The sequence below is a fragment of the Mustela lutreola genome, chromosome 11 (genome assembly GCF_030435805.1).
Source record: "Mustela lutreola isolate mMusLut2 chromosome 11, mMusLut2.pri, whole genome shotgun sequence".
Lineage (NCBI taxonomy): Eukaryota > Metazoa > Chordata > Mammalia > Carnivora > Mustelidae > Mustela > Mustela lutreola.
The window spans coordinates 92,177,248-92,203,370 of NC_081300.1; the positions used below are offsets into that span (position 1 = coordinate 92,177,248).

General features: G+C 52.0%; 1 protein-coding gene and 1 pseudogene across 2 annotated transcripts; one reads left to right on the plus strand and one right to left on the minus strand.

Moving 5' to 3' along the window:
- Positions 1–1,455: 1,455 nt before the first annotated feature.
- SDSL (serine dehydratase like) lies at positions 1,456–26,123 on the minus strand. Of its 2 annotated transcripts, XM_059140199.1 has the most exons (9): positions 26,034–26,121; positions 14,001–14,202; positions 12,418–12,611; positions 12,151–12,190; positions 11,348–11,487; positions 8,133–8,221; positions 7,219–7,446; positions 2,884–3,005; positions 1,456–1,822 (listed from the first exon to the last, which is right to left on the minus strand). In XM_059140199.1, the coding sequence occupies exons 3-9, from the start codon at positions 12,589–12,591 to the stop codon at positions 1,629–1,631; spliced, it is 987 nt and encodes a 328-aa protein (XP_058996182.1). In that variant the 5' UTR covers positions 12,592–12,611; positions 14,001–14,202; positions 26,034–26,121; the 3' UTR covers positions 1,456–1,628. The 2 variants fall into 2 exon arrangements, with proteins under 2 accessions (XP_058996182.1, XP_058996183.1); XM_059140200.1 differs by lacking the exon at positions 14,001–14,202 and having other exon boundaries at positions 26,034–26,123.
- LOC131811000 (uncharacterized) lies at positions 15,652–22,579 on the plus strand (annotated as a pseudogene).

Here is a 26,123-nt window from a genome sequence, read left to right on the forward strand (position 1 = left end):
GAACCAACCTTGATTGACATATGCCAGGTCCGTAGCAAGAACCCGCAAACCACCCATTTCACAGATCAGAACACTGAGGCTCTGAAGCAGAGCTTCGCTTGCTCAAGGCTGGTGAGGAGGAACAGCGTCAGGCTCGATTTTGGCTGAATCCTCTGCTGGGGTTCTCTGCGCCCCCTCTATTCTGGGGAGCTCACACTGTAAGATTCCAAGGAAATACTGCTGGGCCTGGTGGCTTCGGGAGGCACAAAGCTGAGAATGAAGGGCAGTGTCTGGGGTCCAGGAGAGAAGGGGACAGAGGCAAAGGGATGTCACTGCCGCCCTCAGGTTCTCCTCTTGAGAGAGGGAGTGGTGCCTGGCGGGGCAACAGCCTGGGGAGAGGAAAGGAGGTGGGAGCTGCAAGTGAGCCCCGTCCAGCACAGAGGTGCAGCCTGAGGCCCAGAGAAGGGACAGCACTTGCCCACGCACACACAGTCTGCAGGAGGCTGGAAGGGGGCCCCAGGGGAAGGCCTCACTATCTAAGAGGGGCTGTGATGCCTGGTGGACTCCTTGCTCCAAGCCTTGTTTCCAGCAAGGCAGTGAGGTTTGGATAGGGCTCCCCAATGCCAAGCTCTTGTGGGTCCTAGCCATCGCTGGGACCTCAGCACGCCCCCAGATGGGGTAAGGGCAGGCCCCCTCTAGAGAAAGAGCCAAGGGAGGCTGGAGGGGCAGGGTTCGGCCTTCCCTGCCCTGAGCCAGGCTTCCCCATCAGAGACACTTTGCTGCCCCCTGGTGGCTCCCAAAGATTCAAATTCCCCCCTCGGTTTTCTAAGAGATTCTCCCCATGGGGGAGAGGCACCCAATTCCAGGACCGGCACCCACCCTCGTTGCGACCCACAGGTTAAGTCCAAACCCACTGTCAGTCCTGCTTCCTACCTCAGGGTCCCATCACCACTAGCCAGCACACGAAGAAGGCTGAGGTCCAAGAAATAGAACCATATTGAAAATCACGGGGTCTGAGCATGGCTGGGCCACGTGCCTGCCAGGACAGCGAGTGGGTTTGGTCGCCATCCTGTGCCTCAGTCTCCCCATCTTTAGAAGAGGGATGATATAATGGTTTCTGCTTCATGGTGCCTTTCCGAACATTACAGAAGGCGATGAGTGGAAAGGTCTTAGAGGAGTTTCCAGCACATACAAAGCACTAGAGAAAGCCAGGTGTTACTGTCCTTGCACACCTGGGTCTCAGTACAGCTGCGCAGAATGACCCCCTCTCCTCCTGGGCAGGTCTCCCAGGTGAGGGAAGCCCTGCCAGGAGTTCAGCACAACTGGACTGTCTCAGAGCTCCAAGGTTTGAATCCTGGGCTTTCTGGTCCCAGCTGTGTGAGGAAGAGTCCCTTCAAGCAGGGCCAGCCTCAAGGTTGCTGGGGGCCTTCTGTGAGCTCGCGGAGCCAGAAAGATGGGACCAGCTGGAGTCACAAATTCATCTCGGAGTGTTTATTGACTAGGTCTGCAGGGGAGCCAAGGGAAGCATTTCAGGAGGGCTTCCTGCAGGAGGGAGCTGGCACGGAAGCATGGAGCAGCTTCCATGGCCGTCCATGAGCAGAGAGGCCCCTCAGCCTGCTATGGGGGTGTGCATCCCGGAGGAGGAACCGTCAGCTCTGACCCACCTGGGCTTTCAGAGCCTGCAACGCTCCGCTATCGATGTTGTTGCCTCCACACACAATGACCACGACCGAGGCCAGGGATGGGCGCAGGTGGCCCTCGGCCTGGAGCCTCCCCAGGTGGCCTGAGTAGATGACAGCCAGAGGGGCCCCGCAGGCAGGCTCCACCAACATGCGCTCATCATCTGCCCGGAGCAGGGGAACGAAGTGCATGAGAAGAGAGAAAGGGAAGAAGAAGCATTTAGTGCTCGGTAGGCTCTGGGCACCGCAAATCCACGAAGCCAGCCAGCCAGCCAGCCAGCTCACAATCCATCATCTGCCTGACCCTCTCTCCATCCATCAATCTGACCACCCATCCCTCCATCCATCCACCTTTCATCTATCTATCCATCCATCCATTCCTTTATCCATCATTTGACTGTCTGTCTGTCCATCCATCAGTGTATCCATCAATCAACATATCCATCTCTCTATCCATCCACTCATCCATCATCCCCATCCATTATTTGACTGTCTGTCTGTCCATCCATTAGTGTATCCATCAATCAGTGTGTCCATCCATCCATCCATCCGTCCGTCCATCCATCCATGCATTCATCCATCCATCCCCTATCCATCACTTGACTGTCTGTCTGTCCATCCATCAATGTGTCCATTAATCAATGTGTCCGTCCATACACCCATCCATCCATCCATCCATCCACCCATTATCTACCTTTCCATTCACTCACACATTCACCCATTCATTCGACAAATATTTATGGAGCACCCACTCTCTGCCAGGCCCTATGCTAGGAAGGCCCTGGGGTCACCCCAGTAAAGAGGACACGCCCAGCCTCACCCCCACGGGGCTTGCATCTAGCACTGTAGATGAATAACAACCAGGCAGCCATAAACAGAGGCCATGGGGAGTCTCCAGCCCAGGCAGGATGAGAGTGGAAGATCGGAGGAGGCGCCATTTTGACTGAGTAGCCCCAAGTCACGTGAAATCGGCAGGGAACGGGGCCCGGGGTGGGGGTGGGGGCGTGGCCAGCAGGCAGCAGAGCACATACAAATGTCCGGAGGCTAGAGGCAGCACCGTGGCCTCTGGCCCTACCCTTCCACAGGCTCAGCATGCACTTGTCACATAACTGGTGTGCACCCAGCCCTGCGGTAGGCACGGAGCATACAGACAAGACAGAATACCCAGAGACCCAGGGTCTTTGGAGGTCCCCGAGCCTGGGGAGGGAGGGCAAGTCTCACTCACCTAGGAACTGCTGCACAGCACTCACAGCCTGGCCGTCCTCCACCACCTCGGAGATGTCTAGCTCCTGCGTGCACGCCAGGGCCCTCGTGGCCACGGTCTTAGCACCCAGGCTCTTGGCCACGCTGTGGGAGAGGGCAGGCGGGGCAGGGAGGGCCGGGGTGTGGGGCAGAGCTGGGGACTCCTTGGGCCTCTGCCCTCATGGACCCAGTCCTCTAAGCCTCAGGCCCCCTTCCCACCCTGCAACGGACTGGGGGCTCAGCCTTGCAAAAGCCCAGCAGAGCACTGGCGCCGAGGCAGTGGCCCCCAAATTGGGCGCCCCGTGAGGGACCAACAAAAGCACACCACTCCCTCCAACTCTGTAACCACGATTGTGGCCATCCTTGCACAGACCCCAGAAATCCAAGCATGGAAACGGACTAGGTTGTACCTTATTCATTCATAGCTACTTATCATGTCTATACGATAACTAGTATTTATTGACTATCCACCAGGTGATAGATGCATGTGTTTCCTCTCTTAATCCTCGTAATCCCCCTTTGGAGTTAGAAATGTATGAGCTCCGTTTTCCAAGGGAGGAAACTGAGAGGCTCAGGGAGGTTAGGGAAGTAGCTCAAGCACACACAGCGAGTTTGAACGTAGCAGTGGGGATTGAAATCCAGGCAGTCTGGCTCCAGCGTCCATGCTGTTTATCTCTGTGCTTGGGATGGCCCACCTGCTGGTTCCTTCCCAAGCCGAGCAGTGTTTCAGGCCCAGCAGAGCCCTTGGAGAGCCCATCAGAACTGGCTCTGAGCCCCGAGAGGCCCAGAGCTCAGAACTCAGGAGCCAGGCTGCCCGATTTCAAACCTGAGCCCCGTACTAGCAGGGGGACCTTGTGAAGGTCACTGCACCTCCCCGATTGTCAGCTTCCTAAGTCTGAAAATGGAGGTGACGACTGTCCCTTGTTCACAAGAGTGCCGTGGGGGTGGAGTTTCAAATGGTCCGAATGCGTAGAAGAGAGTCTGATGCACAGTAAGGTTTCGGAAGGGCTGGTGGTGGCTATCACCAGCGCGGTCACTAAGAGCAAAGTCAACAAAAACAGCCAGAGAGAAATGGGCCCAACTACAGACCCGTCATTAGTGGTCACCAAAGGGAGAGGGCTGGGGCCGGGGGGGGGGGGTGGACAGAGCTGGGCGAAACCGATAAAGACGATGAAGAGGAACAAACTTCCAGTTATAAAATTAATAAGCCACAGGGATGGAAAGTCCAGCCCAGGGAAGAGTCAATAACACGGTCGTCCCCTCGTGTGGTGACAGCTGGCGACTCCACTCCTGCTGGTGAGACAGCAGGATGCGGAGCTTCCCGGATGGCTACCTGGTAAGGACCAAGATGAGTATGACATTTTCGGTTGACTAGAAACCTCGCTTATAAATAAATACGTAAGAACAAAGTCTGGGAGGGGAAAGAGAATTAAGTAGATAAACAGAGGGAGACCGCCAGGAGGGCCCCTCCCTGAAACAGAGGTGTGGGGCCATCTCCCTGGGGTGAGAGTTCCCAGCCGAAAGGAGGGAAGGGGAGGGGCAGGAACATTCTGGGCAGAGGACGCAGCGTGAGCAGAGGTTGGTGGCAGGAAGGAGTATGACCCAGCCAAGGGGCGGGAAGACAGGCCAGCGGCTGGAGTGGGGCTGAGAGGAGTGTGGATCTGGGCCTGAGAGCCTGGGGAAGGCACCCCTTATGCAAGCAGGGGGTGGGGGGTGAAGGGTCCCGGAGGTCAGCAGCAGAGGAAGGACGCCCTGACCTGCCAGGAGACCAAGGACTCGGGGCAACAGGACGCTCAGCAATACCACGTGTAGGGACGCAGCCCAGAGAAACGGACATGTTCGTCCACACGCAAAGGTCCCTACGAGCAGCAGCACGACTCCCCGTAGCCCGAAACCCAGACAGTGCAGCCGCTGAGGGAGGGATAGGCAAGATGGGGTCCGGCCACCCGGGGGAGTAGTATTTGGCCATAAAATGGAATGAAGTGAGGGCGACAACACGGATGAAGCCGAGAGACGTGAGGCTGAGTGAGAGAAGCCAGACACAAAAGGCCACGTATTGTATGACTTCCTCCAAATGGAAATGTCCCCAACAGGCGAGTCCTTAGGGACAGGCAGTGGAGCAGTAATCGCCAGGGGTTGGAGGGGAGGAGGGACTTGGGGACAGGTGATGAAAATGTTCTAAAAGGGAGGCGCCTGGGTGGCTCAGTGGGTTGAGCCTCTGCCTTTGGCTCAGGTCATGATCCCAGGGTCCTGGGATTGAGTCCCGCATCAGGGTCTCTGCTAGGCAGAGAGCCTGCTTCCCCCTCTCTCTCTGCCTACTTGTGATCTCTCTCTGACAAATGAATAAATAAAATCTTAAAAAAAAAAAAAAAAAAGGAAAATGTTCTAAAAGGGATTTTGGTGATGGAGGCACAACTCTGAATATACTTAAAATCACTGAACTCTACCCTCTAAGAGAACGGGTTACATGAAACATGAAGTCTATCTCAATAAAGCTCCAAGTAGAGCCCAGGGATGGAGGAGGGCTGTGACAGCCATCCAGGGGAGCACTGCTGCCCCGGGGTGGGGACAAGGGCCGGACAGGAGCTGGAGTCTAGTGGGAGAGTGGACAGAACTCCCAGCAAGGTGACTGTCAGGTGAGTCCGGTCAGAGCCCCAGGCTGGAGAGCGGTATCCTTACAAAAATGGCAAATCCACGAACTTCCCTGAGTGCTCCACTGGGCCGGGCTCTGAGGGAGGTACGAGGGACTCAGAGCTGAATAGCCAGTCCCCATGCTCAAGCCCCCTCCTTCCCAACTAGGGGCTCAAACCTGCCCATCTACAAGCTCTTTCACAGCTGAGGAGTGACGCAGAAGGTCTTCGGGGCCTATGAGCTGGGCCTATGAGAAGCAATTGCCCAGCTGAGCCCTGGAGCATTTCATCAATGTAGGAGGGACTGATATTTCCAGTGCGAGGGACAGGAAAGACCCCAGGGTTCGAGGCACAAATAATTTTCAGGGAAAGGCAGCATGGAGACACTGAAGGGTGAATGGCGTCAGATAGGAGTGGAAACGGTGCCAGAAAGACATTAAGGAGATTCGTATGTCCAGACAGAATTCTCCTTGAAGCAAAGACTGTTTCTCTAACTGTCCAGCCAGAACCTTGTATACAATAGGTGCTTAATAGAGATGACTTAATAGACTGTTCTGATTTCAGCCACCTTGCTGTCTTACACCACGATATGGAAAGTTCCAGCACGTAATGGGTGTTTAATAAAATAGGGGCAGTGCTGGTATCTGTAGAGGGTTGAATGGTGTCTCTCCCCAAATCCACGACCATACAGAACCTCAGAATATGATCTAATTTGGAACTAGGTTCTTTGCAGATGGAATTAGAAGATAACGTCACGCTGGATTAAACTGGACCCTAAATTCAATGACGGGTGCCCTTCCAAGCAAAGGACAGACACACAGAGAAGAAGGTCTTATGAAGACAGAGGCAGAAGCTGAAGGAGACCCTAGGGCCTTCCGAGGGAGTGTGGCCCTGCTAGTTCCTTGATGCCACACGTTTAGCTTCCAGGGCTATGAAAGAATTTCTGTTCTTTTAAGCCACCTAGTCTGTGGTCATCTTTATGGCAACCTTGGGAAACTAACACAGCATCCGTGCGGGTGGTTGGGGTGATGACAATGAAGGATGTTAAGATGACACAGGGTCTGGAGGCTGGCCACTCTCTATTAGTTAGTTAGTTGATTCATACGAACTTTTTCTCCGTTGAATTAAAATCGGTTACAGAAAGTAACAAGGAAAAAGTTCTCTCATGATATTGTAGGGAAAAAAATGAAACCGTGTTCATGATAGATCACATGAACTAGAAAAATAGAGTTTAAGAAGGATACGATCCCAACTTAAAAATATATGATCGATTCATTCATTCACTTCACAAACATCTGTTGAGCACCTACTATGTGCCAGGCTCGTTTCACTTGTATGTAACTATGCGTGCATAAGGGGAAAACAAAGACTGAGAAAACGTAACCCATTGTTCATCTTTGGAGGGTGGAATGGAAGGCGCCATTTTGTTTTCTGTTGCTTATGGCTTGCCTATATTTTCTCACTTACCTGCAAAACACGTAAACTGCCTTTGTAATGATACAGACCCATGAAATTTTTTTATCCATTACTGAAACTTCAATGAATCATATCTTTCATCTACATTTTTGGCATTGCCTTCTGACATTACTGTGGTTGGAGTCCTAGGGTGAACTTGAGTCTCTTGGGTACTGGTAAGACAGCAACACTCCCACCCCCAGCCCCCACACATGCCCCTAGCCCATGCCTACCTGGTGATCTCTGGCAGTGTGACTAGCCTGCCTGCCTTGATGGCTGCATTGAAACAGTGGGCCCCTTGGGTCTCCACAGCGATGATGGGCACATGCTGCCAGCCCACTTCTATCAGGCCAGCTGACACCCCAGCCAGGAGCCCTCCACCCCCTACTGCCAGCACCAGGGCCCCTGGTGGGCTTCCCAGTGCTGCCTTCAGCTCTCGCACCAGGCTGGCATGGCCTTCCCTGGGGGAGGAGAAAGCAGAGTGAGAAAGGCCCCCATTCCCAAAGGCTGACGTATACACAAACTCTCCTCATCACCACCCCAATCCCCATCCACAGCAAGGGGAGCAGAGACCCTGCAACCCTTAGCTCGCTCAGCATTCATCCATTCAATGTATTCATTCACTCATTCTTTCCCCTCCCCCCACCTCCCAGCCATGTTCTCAGACATTATCCCATTTAATCCCCTCCATGATCTTGGAAAGACGCAGCGTTAGTGTGTGTGTTAAGAGGGGACGAGCTTATCAATTGACATCCAGCAAGTTCTGGGCCTGGGATCTGATGTCTTGGCCATTTACTAGCTGTGTGATCTTGGGCAAGTTCCTTGAGCACTCTGTGCCTGTGGAATGGACATCAAACTCCCACCTCAAGGGCTCTGGGGAGGATCAAATGGATAAGCACACTGAATAAGTAGGATTGACTATTGCCATTTCCACTGTACACATGTGGAAACTGAGGCCTGGGGAGGAGAGGTACTTTGTAGAGTCACAACTCTCAAGTGGCAGAAGCAGGGTCTGAACCCCAGTGTGCCTGCCTTCTGAGCCTCTACTCCTCTCTAGGCCTCAGTTTTCCCTTCTGTCCAATGGAAGGACCCCAACTCAAGGAGGGTCTGGGCCCTGAGCTCCACGGGGGAGGGGCAACAAACTTACCAGATCAGGGGGTGGTCAAACGGAGGGACGTTCACCCAACTATCCCTCTTGGCCAACTCTTGCGCCTTCAGACTGGCCTCATCCCAGACCTAAAGAGAAGCGAGGGCCTCAGGAGCCCCAGGAATCGGACTGCTGTGGAGGCTGGAGCAGAGCCTGAGGTCTCCTGCCTGGCCCCAGGGTCTGATGGGCTGGGGAGAACCCCAAGGGTGAGACCAGAGCTGGGGTAGGCCCGGCAGCCTCCTCAGTCAAAGTCGGAGGCTTCCAGTCGGGTAAGTAGATGTCACGTGCTTTCCGCAATCCCAACAGGCTGGCCTGCAGTGGTAGGGGAGGGTGAGCTCCAAGGCCAGCTAAGCAGTTTTTCTGCTTCTAACCAGCCAATAGGTGAGAAGCCCCCTGAAATCAGAGCCCCAAATAGCAACTTGGCCCCTACAGATGGTGTCCATGAAAACCAGCGATTGCCCAGTGGATGACCTGCCAATTGAGTTCAAGCAGCCAGAGGCAGCCTGGGTCTCGACAGACCTACGTGGACCACATCAAAGGTGGGTGCACTTTTCTCGTGGGCTTGGCATCTGTGGCAGAAGTCCATGTCCCTGGCAGCCCAGCGCAGAGGTCACTTGCAGGGTATTTTCTGGCCAGGGGATTCTGCGGGGCAGTGGGCAGGATAGACTTCAGTGCCGAGGGGCAGGCCCTCTGACCCTCCCTGTGTGTGTCCTCCATGGGAGCCCCAAGTGGGGACTGAACCCCAGTTGCCCACAGAGATGACTCCCGGACACACCACTGTAAGCTTTCTTCCCTTCCCTGTCTCATTTCTATGTCCTCACAATCTCTGTAATCACCTCGCAAATAAACTACATGCACCCCATTCCTCGTCTCAGGGTCTGCTTCTGGGGACCCCAAACTAAGACAGGACTTCGGAGGGGTCCCCGCTCTGGCCAACCCCAGCAGAAGCTAAGTGACAAATAACAGCCCCTCCTCCAAGGGACAGAGGGTGACAAAAGGGCCGGAGGTCACCTTCACCCATCCTCTGGCCGCCAGCAACACCCATGCTGGGCCCAGCCTGTACCAGGGGACACAGAGAAGACAAAGAGATAGTCTCTGTCCACAGAGACTCCACAGAGACGTCGAACCAAAGAGATGGGCCTCATTCTCTAGAGTTATTGAAACAAACATGAGACCCAGAACTATGCAGCCCTTAGTGCCACTCAAGAGCTTCCTGCCTCCTGTCCACGGCCCAAGAGCAGTCAGAATGAGGGCCCACCGTGCCCCTCTCCTGCTCAGACTCCAGCCATGGCTCCCCATTGCCCTATGCCAGCCTCACCTACGAGCCACCCTGTCGGCCAAGGGGACTGTTCCCCTCCCCCTCTCCAGCCTCACCTGTCACCCCTTCCCCCAGGGGCCAGGCCACAGCAAGTGGAGTGCACCAGGCTCACTCCCATTCCAGGCCTTTCCAGGCTCCTTCCTCTGCCCATGACCCTCTCCCCAATGGGAGGACTTGTATTTCCCTTTCAAGATAACACAGGGGACCCTTCTTGGGGAGCCTTTCCTGGATCACCTCCCCAGGTCTGAGTCACAGGACCACTGCCCAGTTCTCTTCCCCCTCCCTCCATTAGAATCACACGTCCACGCCTTTTGTCAGGTGACTGCTGTTCCTCCCACCAGGGGCCAGAGTCCATTTCCTCACCTACACTGATGTAGGTCCCAGCTGTGTGACTTGCTTTGGCCAGTGGCATGTGGCAGAAGTGTCAGTGTAGCCGTTCTGAGCCACAGCCTCAAAAGGGCCTTCCTTCCCACTCCTCCTGCCATTCACTTGGAGAAGAACACGTCCGAGGGGGCCACCAGTCCAGAGGGATGTGGGGGACATGTATGCAAACCTTAATCCTGCCTGCAGCCTGGCACAGAGCCACCCTGGCCCACTCACAAGCCCACAAGCAAGAGAGATCGGGTTTCTCATAAGCCGCTGATATCTGGGGGATGTTTGTTATGCAGCACAATCTAGCAGCAATAGCTGATTAAAACATTATGTTTTCTCTGTTCTTCGTCAGGGCCGGCTCTTCCCATCACAACACTTACTGCAGTCTCTTATCACCATCTGGTTATCTGTGTGTCTCCCCAACAACACCTGAGCTTCATGAGAGTAGAGACAACGTCTTACTATCTCTATATCCCTAGCTCTAACCTAGTACAGACACATAGTATGACTTGGAAGGAAGGAAGGAAGGAAGGGAAGGAGGGAGAAAGGTGTTGGGGGGATGGATGGATGGATGGATGGATGGATGTTGGACAGATGGTTGGACAGATGGATGGATGGATGGATGGACAGATGGATGGACAGATGGATGGATGGATGGATAGATGGACAGATGGATGGACAAATGGATGGATGGATGGATGGATGGATGGATGGATGGATGGATGGACAGATGGATGGATGGATGGATGGATAGATGGACAGATGGATGGACAGATGGATGGATGGATGGATGGATGGATGGATGGATGAATAGATGGACAGATGGATGGATGAGTGGATAAATGGGTGAATGGATGAACAGATAGATGGACAGATGAACGGGAGAGAGGGTGATGGACGGGAGGACAGTTGAATAGATGAAGAAAGAGAAGAAGGGAGAAAGCAAGGAAGGAAGCTGGACACTAAGTATTTGCAGACCAGCTTTTAGTTTTAATTTTAATGGTTTAAAAAAAAAATCTCTTTTCCAGGGAAATGTTTTCCTTCCTTCTAGGAAGGTAGAAGGATTACATGTTTGCATTTCTGTTTCTGTGGCAACAAGATGAATCAGCGCAATCCCTGGTGATGGGCACCTTTCATTATTGGGGTGGTCTCAGAATGAGAAATGATGCCACCATCACCTTTCTTTATACTCTTTGTCTCATCAAATGGCAAACATTTTTAAATGAATAATACCAAGTGTTAATGAGGTTATAAGGAGACGAACACACTCCTGGTCCCTTAGCTTCCTGTTTCTCCTGGGTTCATGCCGATGAAGTCTTCTCAAGGTAGGTAGAGGCAGGAGGTCCCAGGCTTCCATGTACAATATGCCTTGCTCCCACCTCTCAGCTCAGCCAGAAGACTGGGCTCAGGGCATTGCTCATTAAAAAAGGAAAGAAAAAAGCAGGGAGCTACCCTCTCCTAGGGTTGAGGTGGGGGTAAAGAGAAGAGCCCACCCCAGCTGGCTTCTCCTTCCTGGGGTCCTTACCTTTCCAGTCAGCTGCACCTCAGCTCCCTCCCCCTGCAGCCTCCTCACCACCTGCAGGGAGGTGCCCTCAGGGAGCACAATGGTGGCAGGGATGCCCAGCTTCCGAGCAGCATAAGCAGCCGCAATGCCTGCATTGCCCCCTGTGGAAGCAATAGAAGGGGGTGCCATTGTTTTAGCCTGTCAACACACCATCTTCTTTCCCCTCCATTTCCCTTTGTGGGTCACTCCTTCCCAGCACTTGTATGCCCCAACTTTTGAGTTCTCTTTCTGGTCCCAGAGGTGGGTATGTGATCTAGATGGACTCAATCAGAGAACTCAAGCCCCTAACCCATGATTGGTTCAGGGCTGAGTACATAAGCCAAGCTAGGTGAAAAAGACCAAATGATGGATTGAGGAAAACCAGTAAGAAGGGGTTGCTTCCTGTTCACTAGAGCTGACAGGATGATAGGAGGCAGGCCCAGAATTCCTGATGGCCATCTTGCTGCTATGAAGTCTGTATGAAAATAAAGCTAGTATAGAAAAAAGACAAGTCAAGGGAAAAGAGATACAAAGGAGAGCTCCTGGATCCAGCTATACCTGAAAGCCACTTATCCCAAGAATTTCCAGTTCTTGGGGCCTGTATCTTAAACATGTATGGAATGGGTTTCTGTCACTTCGGATATGAGTCCTGAATATGGGAAGAGGGCTTAAAGAAGACACATGAAGTGGCCATCTTGAGGGGGTTGAAACCTGGACATTTACTGCAGCTCTAGCCAGCTCTTCCTCCCCGCAACGCAGCCCTGAGGACCCGCCCTGAGGGTCACCTGAGGAGCACACCAGGTGTCTGCATCCCTTCTTGGCCACCTGGGAAGAGAAGGAATGGGGTTGAGGACTGACCCAGGCAAATGTCATAGAGCCTGTATGGGATGGAGTCAGTCCCTTCCCAGCCCACCCCAACACTCCTCGCCCCTCATCCAGCCCCATACAACTTTACTTCTCCCCTCCTGCCCTCACCCCTAGCCAGTCAGCATCCATCTCCCCGCTCCTCTTTCCTGAACCCTCTCACTCCTCCCCTCCTGCCAATACCTTACCTCCTGGCAGAAATGCCCAATGCCTCGGATCTTGAAGGAGCCAGACGGCTGCACATTCTCACACTTGAGGAAGACAGTCGTGCCTGCCACCTGGGAAAGCGCCCAGCTCTCCAGCAGAGGAGTGACTGTGTGGAAGTGCTCAGGCATAGTGCAGCCTGTCAGAGAGTTCTCCATTCCAGCAACCACTGGGAGGCCTGCAGGAGATCATGAAGGCCATAGCCTGGGCAGCTCCAGCAAGAGTCCCCTTCCCTGAGGCACAGGGGTGAAGGAGAAGAGCCTCAGCTGGGCTCCTTAGCCTTATCTGGCTACCAAGTTGTGAGACTCCAGGCAAGTATCTGCTCCTCCCCAGGCCTCAGTTTCCCCATCTGGACAAAAAGGTTTGGACTAGGGACCCTTTCATTCTGTAACTATGGCTGCCCACAGGGCTGGGGGTGTAGAACATGGCCAATACTTGGTGATGAATGAGTGAGCGTGGGAAAATTCATTCATTCATTCTTCATTCATTCATGCATACATGCATGCAAAAAAAAAAAACCTTTACTGAGCACCTACTATGTGCCAGGTAGGTCCATGTTTTTGGGGCGCACAAGTCGGAGGCAGCCCCTGCTTTGCCAGAGCTCACATTCTAGTTGGGGAGACAGAATCACACAATTTCAAGCAGGGGTGATGGGGGTGGGAAGCAGTGTATTAGCAAACATGGTCAGAAAGGGTCTCTCAAGAGAGAAAAACTTTTTCAAAACTTGAATTATGGAGCATTTAAACACAGCAAAATATCGAGAACTCTCTAAGGAGCCTCTGGTGTAACCCATCACTCGGCTCAGGCAAGTGCTCGTGGCCTGCTTTGTTCCATCCCCACCTGTGCCCACCCCCGTCCCTGTACAATGCTTTTTCCCTCCTTTATTCTCACTAGATTTTCTTCCTATACTACTTCATCTGTAAATACTTCAGCATGGATCTCTAAAAGCAAAGAACTTTTTAGTTTATTTTTTTAAAAGATTTTATTTATTTATTTGACAGAGAGAGAAATCACAAGCAGGCAGAGAGGCAGGCAGGGGTGGGGGGGAGCAGGCTCCCCGCTGAGCAGAGAGCCTGAAGCGGGACTTGATCCCAGGACCCTGAGACCATGACCTGAGCTGAAGACAGAGGCTTAACCCACTGAGCCACCCCGCGCCCCCAAAGCAAAGAACTTTTTAAACAATATAACCATATGGTTTCACAACTGTAAACATTCGTGTAAACTTGTTGAATTCTTATTCAAAGTGAACTAATTTTTTTTTAAGAGAGTAAGAGTGAGCATGGGGAAGGGGTTGTGGGAGAGGGAGAGAGAGAGAGAATCTTAAGCAGGCTCCACACCCAGCGTGGAGCCCAACGGGGACCTCCATCTCACCACCCTGAGATCATGACCTGAGCTGAAATCAAGAATCAGATACTTAACCCACTGAGCCACCCAGGCTAATTTTATTTTATAGAAATCGTATCTCAGTGATGCTAATTTTAAAAAAAAGTCATCACAATATCATTATCACATCTAAAACTATTAATAATCATCTCCCAATATCATCCAATATCTGGTAATCGCTCACCGTTCCGATCATCTCGTTAAACGGGACACATGGTTGGTTTTGCAGTTAGTGTTTGGGGTTTCTAACAATTTGGATCAGGATGGAAATCGGATCTGAGAGTATCGGGTTGGCCGAGAGGGCTTTGAATTCTCTTTTCATCTGCAAGTTCTCCAAGGGGAATGTTCCAGAGGAGTGACAGCAGGGAGCCCAGGGAAAAGCATTCCTGCAGAGGAAAGAGCAGTTGGAGGCACCTTGAGGGAGAAATGAACTCGGGCCATTGCCAGTGCAGGGAGAAGAGATTGGGCACAGGAGGCGAGCAAGGAGAGGTGGGCAGGCCCTCGGGGAACCTTCTAGCGGTCAGGAGCTGGGATGTTATCCTAATTACGCTTGCAAGGGGAAACCGTCGGGAGGTTTGAAGCAAAGGCACAGTTAGTGAATGACCCCCTGGGAAAAAGCAAGAAGCAAAAAGGGAGGAAATGGGAAGTGAGGGGAATAGAAGGGTTTTTTCAAGAAGCTAATGCAACCCATCTTTTTTCTCTGGGGCAGAAAAAGCATGGAGCCACGCCCTGCAGTTCCACTACTGGCCAGTAGGAGGAGCGCTGCAGCCTCCCTCACCCTCCAGGGCCCAAGCTTCTTGCTCACCTTTTCTTAGTCCTGGCTATGCCCACCAGAGGGTTCCAGATCTCCTGTCTCTGGATTGGACCCCAGGGCCCTGGCGGAAATAGCCCTGAGGTTTCCTGGGCCCGGCAGAGTCTAAGCCACCCCTCCTCCCCCCATTGCGTCAGGACACTGGACATGGCACTAAGGGAGAGAGATCAGTGGGTCACTCAGAGTCAGCATACCTCAGCCTGGGTCTCACCTCGGCTCTGGGCTTAGGGGGTCAATCAGGGACCAAAGTTAGAAACCAGCTCTGTATTTCTAGCTGTGTGACCCAAACAAGAGTCTCCACTTCTCTGTGCCAACATCCCTTCTGCTCTATTCTATGTCAGACATCAGCGGAGTCCTCTAGAGGCACCATCTCTTTGGAGCCTTCTAGCCATGCAGGCACGCTTACCCTTTCTCCCGCATGTCTACAGGGCACCCACGAGGTGTAGGCCCTGACCTAGGAACTGAGGATACCAAGGTGAGCAAGACAGACATCTCCTCTTGGAGCTGATGGGGAGATCAGCATTCGACAAATAACTGTATAGACAAACAACATAACCAAAAATGGTGAAAACTACTAAGGAAAGCACACATACAGGGAGTCTTAAAGAGGAGAACTAGGACACTTGTGGATAGAACAGGAACGGCAGGAAATGACCATTAAAACTGATAAATGAGAATGACTTAATCATACAACAAACTAGAAGAGTTTGGGCATCACAGAATCACCATGCAGACACCATGAGGCCATATCGTGAAGGCATCGACTCTATGCCTGACATATAACAATAGCTAACAGTTGTGTGGGACCTACTGCTGGCAAGGCACGGTGCCAAGGACCTCGTATACCATCTTGTATAATCATTACGACAACCTGGAGATAGGTTCACTTATTAGCTCCATTTTATAGATAATGACGCTGAGGCCCAGACAGGTTAAGTAACCTGTCCGAGGTCACACAGCTGAAAGTGGCATGACCAGGATTCAAACTTAGGCAGTGCACTTTGGCATCTGTGCTCTTAACACGATGCCACACTTTATCTATGAGCTGCTGCTGCTGCTGGTGATGGTGATGGTAGTGGTGGTTAAAGGTATGAGCATTTCCTCTTAATTGCCAGTCATCCTTAGGAGCCAAATGCCCCTGGATCAACCCCCAGGTTCTCCCAGCCCTCTGGGTTACACTAAAGGCCCACAGGAAAACAGAAGCTTGTCAAATGAACAAGCCCCCAAACTTCCTACAGCCTCATCAAGCCCAGATGCCCATAAGGGCCCAGGCCTCCCAGACTGAGGTCAAGGGCTGAGATGAGACCGTGGCCTAGGGACACATGGCTCTCACAGCATGTGGCCACCACTGGGGCTGAGGTGGGAGCCCTGGGCCCTCCCTATTGTGGAGCAGTACAGTGGGAAGTCTGGGGCTTGGGTTCAGGTCCCAGCAAGCATGACCTTGGCCAAGTCACCTTTCCTCACTGGGCCTCTCCTGCTGCCTCTATGAATTGGGCCCAAGGACCATCTACTGTTTCTTCCTCTTTGTCCCTCAGGCTTTTCCAGAGATCACCTGGGTGACACTAACAGCACTGGCAGTGATATGGGAAACTGAGGCAGAAGAAAATCATTAAAATTCCTTACCTACTGACAAGCCCTTGAAACAGACAGAGTGGCTCTCCCCTGGAGACTCACCTGCCCTCACCTTGAGGTTATGCTAAGGACAATCCTGGCCTGACCGACCCCCTACTCCAACAGGTCCAACCAGGATCCTGTAAGTCTACTTTAACAATTCCTTGAGGAAACTTTATCTCTAAACCTCCAAGATAGTGTCAACAATCATTCCCAAGCATATGACCCACTGATATACATCTAAAGGGTCTCACGAGAAGATTTTTATTACTGGTAATAAATAACCTTTCTCCCAACAATAGCTAGCCCCTCAAGGTCCTAGAGACCTTGCTTCCAAAATTCCTTAGAGACTGACATCATCCCTAATCCCCTTTGTCCTCACCAACAGCCAAGTCCACCCCTACTCTGCCTCTAAAAACTCTGACTGTAATCTGGTTCGGGGTCCAAGTTCCTATTCCGCTGTATCGGGTATACTTGGGCCCAAGCTTAAACTTGTCGAATAAACCCTCGTGTGATTGCATCGGTGTTGGCTCCTTGGTGGTCTCTCGGGCACGAAAACCTGGGCACAACATGTGGAGGTCCCACCGCGATTTGAGAGACCCCCAGGACCCCGCCCCGGAGGGTCCTGCACCTACTGGTGAGTGCACTTGTTTTCCTGTTTGCGCGCATACTTTCTGGGAGCTCCAGTCTGCATTTTTACCTGTAGGAATTCCAAGCAGTATCTGGGTCGACATTGGCTTCAGCAGACGCGCTGGCGGGCCGTCAACCGGGGGTCTTGGGAGATGTCCCTTGCCCCCTCCTGGAGGACGAAGTCCTCCTCTGTGGGGAGAATCCGCTGCCATTGCAGTCAGATCCTCCCTTAACTTACTTACAGTTTTGTCTTCGCGGCCGCGCTGGATCGTTTGTGTGAGTGTGTTCTTGCTAACTGTCATAAGTGTATTTGTCTTGCTGTGGGCTGAGGGCGTGATGGGACAGACACAGACGACCCCTCTGTCTCTGATGATTACCACTTCTCGGATGTCGGGGAGAGAGCTCCTAACCGGAGCACAGACATTACGAAAGGGAAAGTTTCAGACTTTCTGCATGTCTGAGTGGCCAGCTTTTACTGCTGGATGGCCCCGGGAGGGAACTTTTCAACTGCCCATTATCTTACGGGTTAAGGCTGTCATCTTCAGAGAAAAACCACATGGCCACCCTGACCAAGTACCTTATATCCTGGTCTGGCAGGACATGATCGAGAATCCTCCCTCCTGGCTTAAACCTTTTCTCCCTCCCAATCAGGACCTACATCTGAGATCCTAGCCCTGCGGAACCCAACTCCAAAGTCTGACAAGAAAACAGAGTCTGAACCAAAGACTCCGCTTTCCCCAGTCCTTCAGGGCACTCCCATATAGGACCTGATTTTCCCAGCGCCCTACCAGGTCCTCTCGCCCCACTCCCGTCTGCCCCTCCAGCAGAAGCATCAGGGGCTGCTGAGGGAGTGCCGCGCCCCCTCCCAGATGGAGGGGCCCCCATGGATGGGCTGGCAGCAGAGACACATAGATGGACCCATAGGGCAGCCCCAACCCCAAACTTGGGACCGGCCGATTCCACTGTCCTTCCCCTCCGTGCCATGGGACCCCCCGATGAAATGGGGGGACAGCCAATGTTATATTGGCCATTCTCTACTAGTGATCTATACAACTGGAGAACCCAACATGCCAAGTTCTCTGATAACCCAAAAGATCTGAGTGGTTTTTTGGATACTATTCTTTTCACCCATCAGCCCACCTGGGATGACTGCCAGCTGCTCTTACAGGTTCTCTTTACCACTGAGGAAAGAGAGCGAATCCAGGTTGAAGCCCGAAAGGCCATCCTGGGTGACGACAGACAGCCAATTCAGAACCCTGATCTCATAAATGCAGCTTTCCCCTTGTCTCGCCCCACTCGGGTCTACAACTCGGCAGAAGGTAAGGAAAGGCCCCAGGTCTACCGCCAGACTCTAGTGGCAGGTCTTAAGGTTGCAGCATGCAAGCCCACCAATCTGGCCAAGGTATATGATGTAAGACAGGGTAAAGATGAAAGTCTGGCGGCTTTTCTAGAAAGGATCATAGAGGCGTTCTGACAGTACACCCCTATGAATCCAGAGGCCACAAAAACCAGAGCTGCCATTGTTACGGCTTTTGTTAAGTAAGCCGCTCTGGACATTAAAAGGAAATTGCAGAGTGTAGAAAGACTAGGAGAAAAGAGCCTACAGGCTCTGTTGTGGTGGCAGAAAGAGTCTACAATAACAGAGAGAGAGAGCCTGGAGGAACAACAGGCTAAGATAAGTGACCACCAGACCCAGAACCTAGCTAAGATCCTAGTGGCCACGACCGCGGAAGACCCACATGAAAAACAGACGTCTCAAGATGTTGGGTTCAGGAGCAGGTAAGGAGCATGGCCCCTGTCGAGAACGCCCCAAACTGAATAATTGTGTATTGCAAGGAAGAAGACCACTGGGTAAAAGATTGCCCCAACAAAAAACCAAAGGCCGGGGCGCATGGGTGGCTCAGTGGGTTAAAGCCTCTGCTTTCGGCTCAGGTCATGGTCTCAGGGTCCTGGGATCAAGCCCCGCATCGGGCTCTCTGCTCAGCAGGGAGCCTGCTTCCTCCTCTCTCTCTCTCTGCCTGCCTCTCTGCCTACTTGTGATCTCTGTTTGTCAAATAAATTTTAAAAATCTTAAAAAAAAAAAAAACCAAAGGCCTCTGCTACTATCCTGGAGGTCAAAGATTTAGACAACTAGGGGGTCGGGGTTCAGCACCCCTCCCCGAGCCCGGGGTAACCTTTAAAGTGGAGGGGCAACCAATTAAATTCCTAGTAGACACCGGGGCACAGCACTCTGTCTTGCTACAACCTCAAGGAAAGTTGACAAATAGAACCTCATGGGTACAGGGGGCCACAGGCACTCAACAATATCCATGGAGGACCCAAAGAACAGTGGATCTCGGCGTGGGCCGGGTATCCTAGTCCTTCATGGTCCTCCCTGAGTGCCCCTACCCCTTGTTGGGCCGGGACCTACTTACCAAGATGGAAGCCCAATTAGTTTCCACCCTAAAGGGGCAAAGGTTCTGGATAAAGAGGGGCACCCGATCCAGGTGCTTGTCATGAACCTGGAGGACGAATATCGTCTTCACCAAATGCCCCCAGCACCAATGACTGACATTGACCACTGGTTGCAGGTGTTTCCCCAAGCGTGGGCAGAAACCGGGGGAATGGGACTGACCCAACATCAGCCGGTGATATACGTGGAACTAAAGCCAGGAGCAGATCCAGTCAGGGTCCGCCAGTACCCCATGCCTCTCACAGCTCAGACAGGGATCACCCCACACATCCGGCGACTGCTAGACTCGGGCATACTGCGGCCTTGTCAGTCGGCATGGAACGCTCCCCTGCTGCCGGTGCGAAAGCCACACTCTAATGATTATAGACCGGTCCAGGACTTGAGGGAAGTCAGCCGACAGGTGATGGACATGCACCCTATGGTCCCAAACCCCTACACTCTCCTCTCCACCTTGCCCCCAGACAAGACTTGGTACACAGTGCTAGACCTAAAGAATGCCTTTTTCAGCTTACCCTTGGCTTCAAAGAGCCAAGACCTCTTCGCTTTGAATGGGCGGACCCGGACAAGGGCATCAATGGCCAACTCACCTGGACTCGACTACCGCAAGGATTCAAAAAATTCGCCCACCATCCCTGACAAGGCACTACACGAGGACTTAGGTGAGTTCCATGCCGAGCACCCTAATCTGACTCTATTACAATATGTAGATGATATCCTGTTGGCAGCAGAGGATCAGGAAACATGCCTACAAGGCACCAAGGATTTGCTCCAAATGAGAGCAACTCTGGGATACCAGGCTTCAGCTAAGAAGGCCCAGATCTGCAGAATGGAGGTGAGCTACCTGGGGTACAGCCTGAGAGATGGACAAAGGTGGTTAACGGATGCACGGAAGGAGACCGTCATGAGGATCCTGCAGCCTCGAAACATCTGCCAGGTGCGTGAATTCTTGGGGTCGGCTGGGTTCTACCGGTTGTGGATCCCTGGTTTTGCTGAAATTGCTAAGCCCCTCTACGAGGCCACAAAGCAAAGACAGGACTTTGTGTGGACTGAGGCCATGAACACAGCCTTCAATGACCTTAAACAAACCCTGCTTTTGGCCCCGGCACTTGGGCGGCCTGATCTGACTAAGCGCTTCCACCTTTATGTGGATAAAAAGGAAGGGGTGGTGAAGGGAGTCCTAATTCAGTATATAGGCCCCTGGAAGAGGCCGATGGCCTACCTCTCAAAGAATTTAGATGCCATGGCTGCTGGATGGCCTCCATGCTTAAAAATTATTGCTGCAGTGGCCACCATGGTTGAAGATGCTGATGAGCTGGCTATGGGGCAGGAACTATACGTCACTACCCCACATGCCATTGAATAAAAACCCCAGAATGATGGATCAACAATGCCCGCTTGACCCATTACTAGGGCTTGCTTTTGAACCCTACCAGAATTCTGTTCCAGGCGCCAACAGCCTTAAACCCAGAGACACTGCTCCCTAACCCTGACTGGGAACCCCCTCTTCATGACCGCCAAGAAATCCTGGCTCCGGTGCATGGAGTCAGAGCTGATCTCCAGGACCGACCGCTGCCGAATGCAGATAACACCTGGTGTAGAGACGGCAGTAGCTCTGTCCGGGAAAGAATCAGGTATGCGGGGGCCACTATGACCGCAGAGACAGAGACTGTCTGCGCAGAACCGTTAGCGGCTGGTACATCTGCCCAACGTGCAGAACTGATTGCGCTAACCAAGGTGCTAACAATGCAAGCAGGCAAGCGGATAAACGTCTATACTGATAGCAGGTATGCCTTTGCCACGGCCCACATCCATGGAGCCATTTATAGAGAAAGAGGGCTCTTAACAGCAGAAGGAAAGACTATTAAAAACAAGGCAGAAATCCTTGAGCTCCTAAGGGCCCTCTGGCTGCCTAAGGCACTGGACATTATCCATTGACCAGGACATCAAAAAAGCAGACATGCTAATGGCCAGGGGAAACAGGCTGGCCAACTTAAAGGCAAAAGAGGCAGCTCTTTCAGTGGACCATGTCTTAGTGACCACACTGCCTGATCCGGGAGCACCGAGCTTGCCAGATGACCCCAACTACACTGACGCAGACTTACAGTGGATTAAGCGTCTGCCCATGACTCAATGCTACATGGCTGGTGGAGAGCTGCCGATAGCAGCATAATCCTACCAGAGGAACTGGGATGGCGAGTCCTATCCAAAATGCATAGGAGCACCCACATGGGAACAAAAAAATGGAAGACCTGGTGGGACATGCAAAGATCACCATCAAAGACTCCCGATCAAAGATTGAACATTGTGGCAAATTGCCACGCATGTCAATTAACTAATGCCACCGCCCATGGATCTAACCTGGGCACCCAGGGGGACCACCCAGGAGCCTGCTGGGAAGTGGACTTCACTGAGGGAAAACCTGGAAAATATGGGTACAGGTATTTACTAGTGTTTGTAGATACTTTTTCAGGATGGACAGAGGCATATCCCACCAAACATGAAACCGCACAGACCGTGACCAAGAAACTGCTGGAAGACATCTTACCGAGGTCTGGTTTTCCCATTAAGATTGGATCAGACGATGGACCAGGCTTCGTCTCTAAGGTAACATAGGGAGTGGGCACTAGTACTTGGGGCAGATTGGAAATTACACTGTGCATACAGGCCCCAGAGCTCAGGACAGGTAGAGAGGATGAACAGAACATTAAAGGAGACCTTAACTAAATTAGCCCTGGAGACTGGCGGGGATTGGGTGACTCTCCTCCCCTTCGCCCTATATAGGGTACGAAACTCCCCATATAAGATGGGACTTACCCCCTATGAGATCATGTTCGGTAGTTCCTCACCTATTATTCCTAATTTAAAACCCAAGGTGCTTGCTGAGTTTGATGATCACCAACTCCCTTTCTCCCTCCAAATGTTACAACAAACCCATGAACAGGTGTGGCCAAAGCTGAGGGCCCTCTACGAGACTGGGCCACCCCCGGACCCTCATCGATATCAACCGGGTGACTGGGTGTACATTCGGAGACACCAACACCAGACACTCCAACCGCGCTGGAAGGGACCCTGCATCGTGATCCTGACCACTCCCACCACTCTCAAGGTCGGTGGGATTACTCCCTGTGTCCACTACACCCACATCCGGCCAGCTGACCCACACGCTGTTCTCAAGGACTTTGTTCTAGAATGGAAATGTGAGCCCGACAAGGACAATCCCTTAAAGCTAAGACTGCGCCGTTCTCACTTACCCCACTAATGTTGCTTATGCCATGTCCCCCTCACGCCAGGGCCAATCCCACCAACCACTTAACCTAACATGACAGGTAACAAGTGTTTCTAATGCAGAGGTTGTATATTCCCTCTCAAAAATTGCCCCACCACAGGCTTGGTTCCCTGACCTTACTCTTGATCTAACAAAACTACTTGGGGGACACCCATCTCCACGGATTAAGAAGCCAACTATACAAATGACATTTTTATGTTTGCCCGGGACACCTTACAGAAAACCAGGCAAGGCAGTGTGGGGGCCCCTCCCACTTTTACTGTGCCAGCTGGAGCTGTGTCTCCACTGGCGAAATTTGGTGGGCAGCTCCCAACAAAGATGATTTAATTACTCTTAAAAGAAACCGCACATCGCAGAGCTCTGAAACCAATAATCTGATCACCCTAAAATTCACAGAGCCCAGAAAACTAGATACAAGATGGCAGGTAGGACTTACTTGGGGCTTAAGAATCTATGACGTAGTAAGACTCAGTTCCCAGGACTTGGGAAAACTATTCATCTTGAGACTCTCAGCCCAGAATAATCAGGTTAACCTAGACCCAAACCCTGCACTAGCACCTCCTCCGCCCAAACCTCGGACAACCGCTAACTCCCCAGCACCCTCCCCTGTACCTACCACGCCGTCTGCGTCCAATAACACCCCTGACGCAGACACCATCACTCCTGTCTCTGCCTCCTTCCCGCAAGATCCTCCCCTTCCTCAGCCCCTCTCAGCACCCACTTTGGGACCTGATGCTCCAAGCTTACAGGTTCCTCAATGCAACCAAGCCCAATCTTACCCAATCTTGCTGGCTCTGCTATGACATCCAGCCTCCCTTCTATGAGGGAATCGCGATGTTGGGTCAGTACAACATAATCTCCCACCTTAATGCCCGTAGATGGCATCAAAAGACTCAAGGACTCACTTTACAATCAGTGTCAGGTCAGGGACTCTGTATAGGCTCCCCCTCACCCCAATACCGGTCCCTATGTAATGAGACAAGACCTATATCTAACTTAGACTACCACCTACCTCCTCAAGACGGTTGGAGGGCATGCTCTACAGGCCTTACCCCCTGTCTTCATGGTCAGATTCTAAATCAGACAAAGGGTTTCTGTGTGTTAGTTCAGCTACTTCCTAAAATTATCTACCACTCAGATGAGCAGGTACTTCTTTTTTTTTTAAGATTTTATTTATTTACTTGACAGAGAAAGATCACAAGTAGACAGAGAGGCGGGCAGAGAGAGAGGAGGAAGCAGGCTCCCCGCTGAGCAGAGAGCCCAATGTGGGACTCAATCCCAGGACCCTGGGATCATGACCTGAGCTGAAGGCAGCGGCTTAACCACTGAGCCACCCAGACACCTGAGCAGGTACTTCTGTGGTTCGATGCAGATACCCACAGACGGGATAAAAGAGAGCCCATCTCGGCTATCACCATCGCCACGCTGTTGGGAACGGGGTTAGCAGGTGCAGGGACAGATATTGCTTCACTAGCCGTACAGAATTCCCACTATAACTGTCTCAGGGCAGCCATGGATCTGGACACAGAAAAGATAGAGACCTCTATTTCCCACCTCCAAGGCTCCCTAACCTCTTTGTCTGAGGTTGTCCTTCAAAACAGGAGAGGACTCGATTTAATCTTCTTACAACAAGGGGGGTGATGCGCTGCCTTAAACGAGGAATGTTGCTTCTTCACGGACCACTCAGGAATCATCCGAGAATCTTTGGCAAAAGTCAGAGAAGGTTTGGCTGGATGCAAACGGGAACGGGAAGAGCAGCCAGGTGGGTTTGAATCACGGTTCAGTCATTCCCCATGGTTAACTGCCTTGCTGTCCACCCTAACCGGACCCCTCATTGTCCTCTCCCTCTCCTTACCTTCGGGCCCTGCATTATCAATAGATTAGTTACTTTTGTCAAAGACTGAGTCGGTGCAGTTCAACTCATGGTACTCAGACAGCAATACCAACCACTGGACTTTGTTACTGAGGCCAGCTTGGACCCATGATTGGGTCCTACCTTAGGTTCCTCTGAGAGGGGGAAATGTAGAGGCCAAGAAAACATGGCTGTACCCACGTCGAGTCCAGCCCTGGCCTAAGTGCAGCCATCTTGACGTTCCAGATTATCACAAAATATTTCCTGGGTTCTGACCTACTCAAGTGAGCATTTTAAGCCGTCCCTCTCTCCTTTAAAGATTGATTTAAACTCCTGGACTGGAAAAGGGTTTTTTTGTCAAATAGCAAAAAAAAAAAACTTATTTGAGCTTCATTTTCTTTTTGTTACGCTAATCATGTTTTGCTATTTTCTCCAGTGTCTCCTCACCGGACTTCAACTCCTTTGCTGTCCTAACTTCCACAGAGGATCCTTTCCACCTGGGAAGATCACCTAAGCATTCTCTCCTGGACTCAGCTGCCTCCGTCTTTCCTAACTCCCCTACACACTCCCCAACTGACCAGTGTTGACCCAAGTAGGTAAGGTCAACTCTACCCCCCTATTCAGCAGGAAGAAGTTACAGAAGATGAGACCTTCCACCTTCAACAACCTTAAAGATTTAAGGGTCAACATTGTTCAGGGGGGAATGATGTGGGGAAACAGAGGCAGAAGAAAATCATTAAAATTCCTTACCTACTGACAAGCCCTTGAAACAGACAGAGTGGCTCTCCCCTGGAGACTCACCTGCCCTCACCTTGAGGTTTTGCTAAGGACAATCCTGGCCTGACCGACCCCCTACTCCAACAGGTCCAACCAGGATCCTGTAAGTCTACTTTAACAATTCCTTGAGGAAACTTTATCTCTAAACCTCCAAGATAGTGTCAACAATCATTCCCAAGCATATGACCCACTGATATACATCTAAAGGGTCTCACGAGAAGATTTTTATTACTGGTAATAAATAACCTTTCTCCCAACAATAGCTAGCCCCTCAAGGTCCTAGAGACCTTGCTTCCAAAATTCCTTAGAGACTGACATCATCCCTAATCCCCTTTGTCCTCACCAACAGCCAAGTCCACCCCTACTCTGCCTCTAAAAACTCTGACTGTAATCTGGTTCGGGGTCCAAGTTCCTATTCCGCTGTATCGGGTATACTTGGGCCCAAGCTTAAGCTTGTCGAATAAACCTTCATGTGATTGCATCGATGTTGGCTCCTTGGGGATCTCTCGGACACAAAAAATTGGGCAGAACAGCAGAGTGCCCAGTCCTGCCCCTGTGGCAAGCGGGACCTGCTGCCCAGCCATCAGAGTCCTTAGCACCCAGCCTTCTTCTCCAGGGCACAGACCACAGAGCACCCTGAGTTAAATCACTGTTCCTGGGAAGGTTTTGCACCCATAACCTTCACTTTCTGTCCGCTCATCCTGAACCTTGCCTCAGAAGCTTCCAGACGGCCCTACACTCACATTCACACATGCACACAGATCCCTAGAGGCACCACTTGGCCCCAGGCCCTCTTACCTGACTGCCTAGCAGTCCCTAGACCCAGCTTGGCTCCAGCCAGCAGCCCACCAGCCTGCCTGGGCACCAGCTCTTCCCAGCTTCCCCCAA

Bases quoted from the DNA above. Each gene is read 5' to 3' on its own strand.
- SDSL (XM_059140200.1), bottom strand. From the start codon at position 12,591: ATGGAGAACTCTCTGACAGGCTGCACTATGCCTGAGCACTTCCACACA. The intron at 7,447-8,132 runs GTAAGTTTGTTG...CTCCTCCCCCAG, and splicing joins TTTGACCACCCCCTGATCTG to GGAAGGCCATGCCAGCCTGG. The intron at 1,823-2,883 runs GTGAGTGAGACT...TGCTCCGGGCAG, and splicing joins TGCTGTGCAGCAGTTCCTAG to ATGATGAGCGCATGTTGGTG.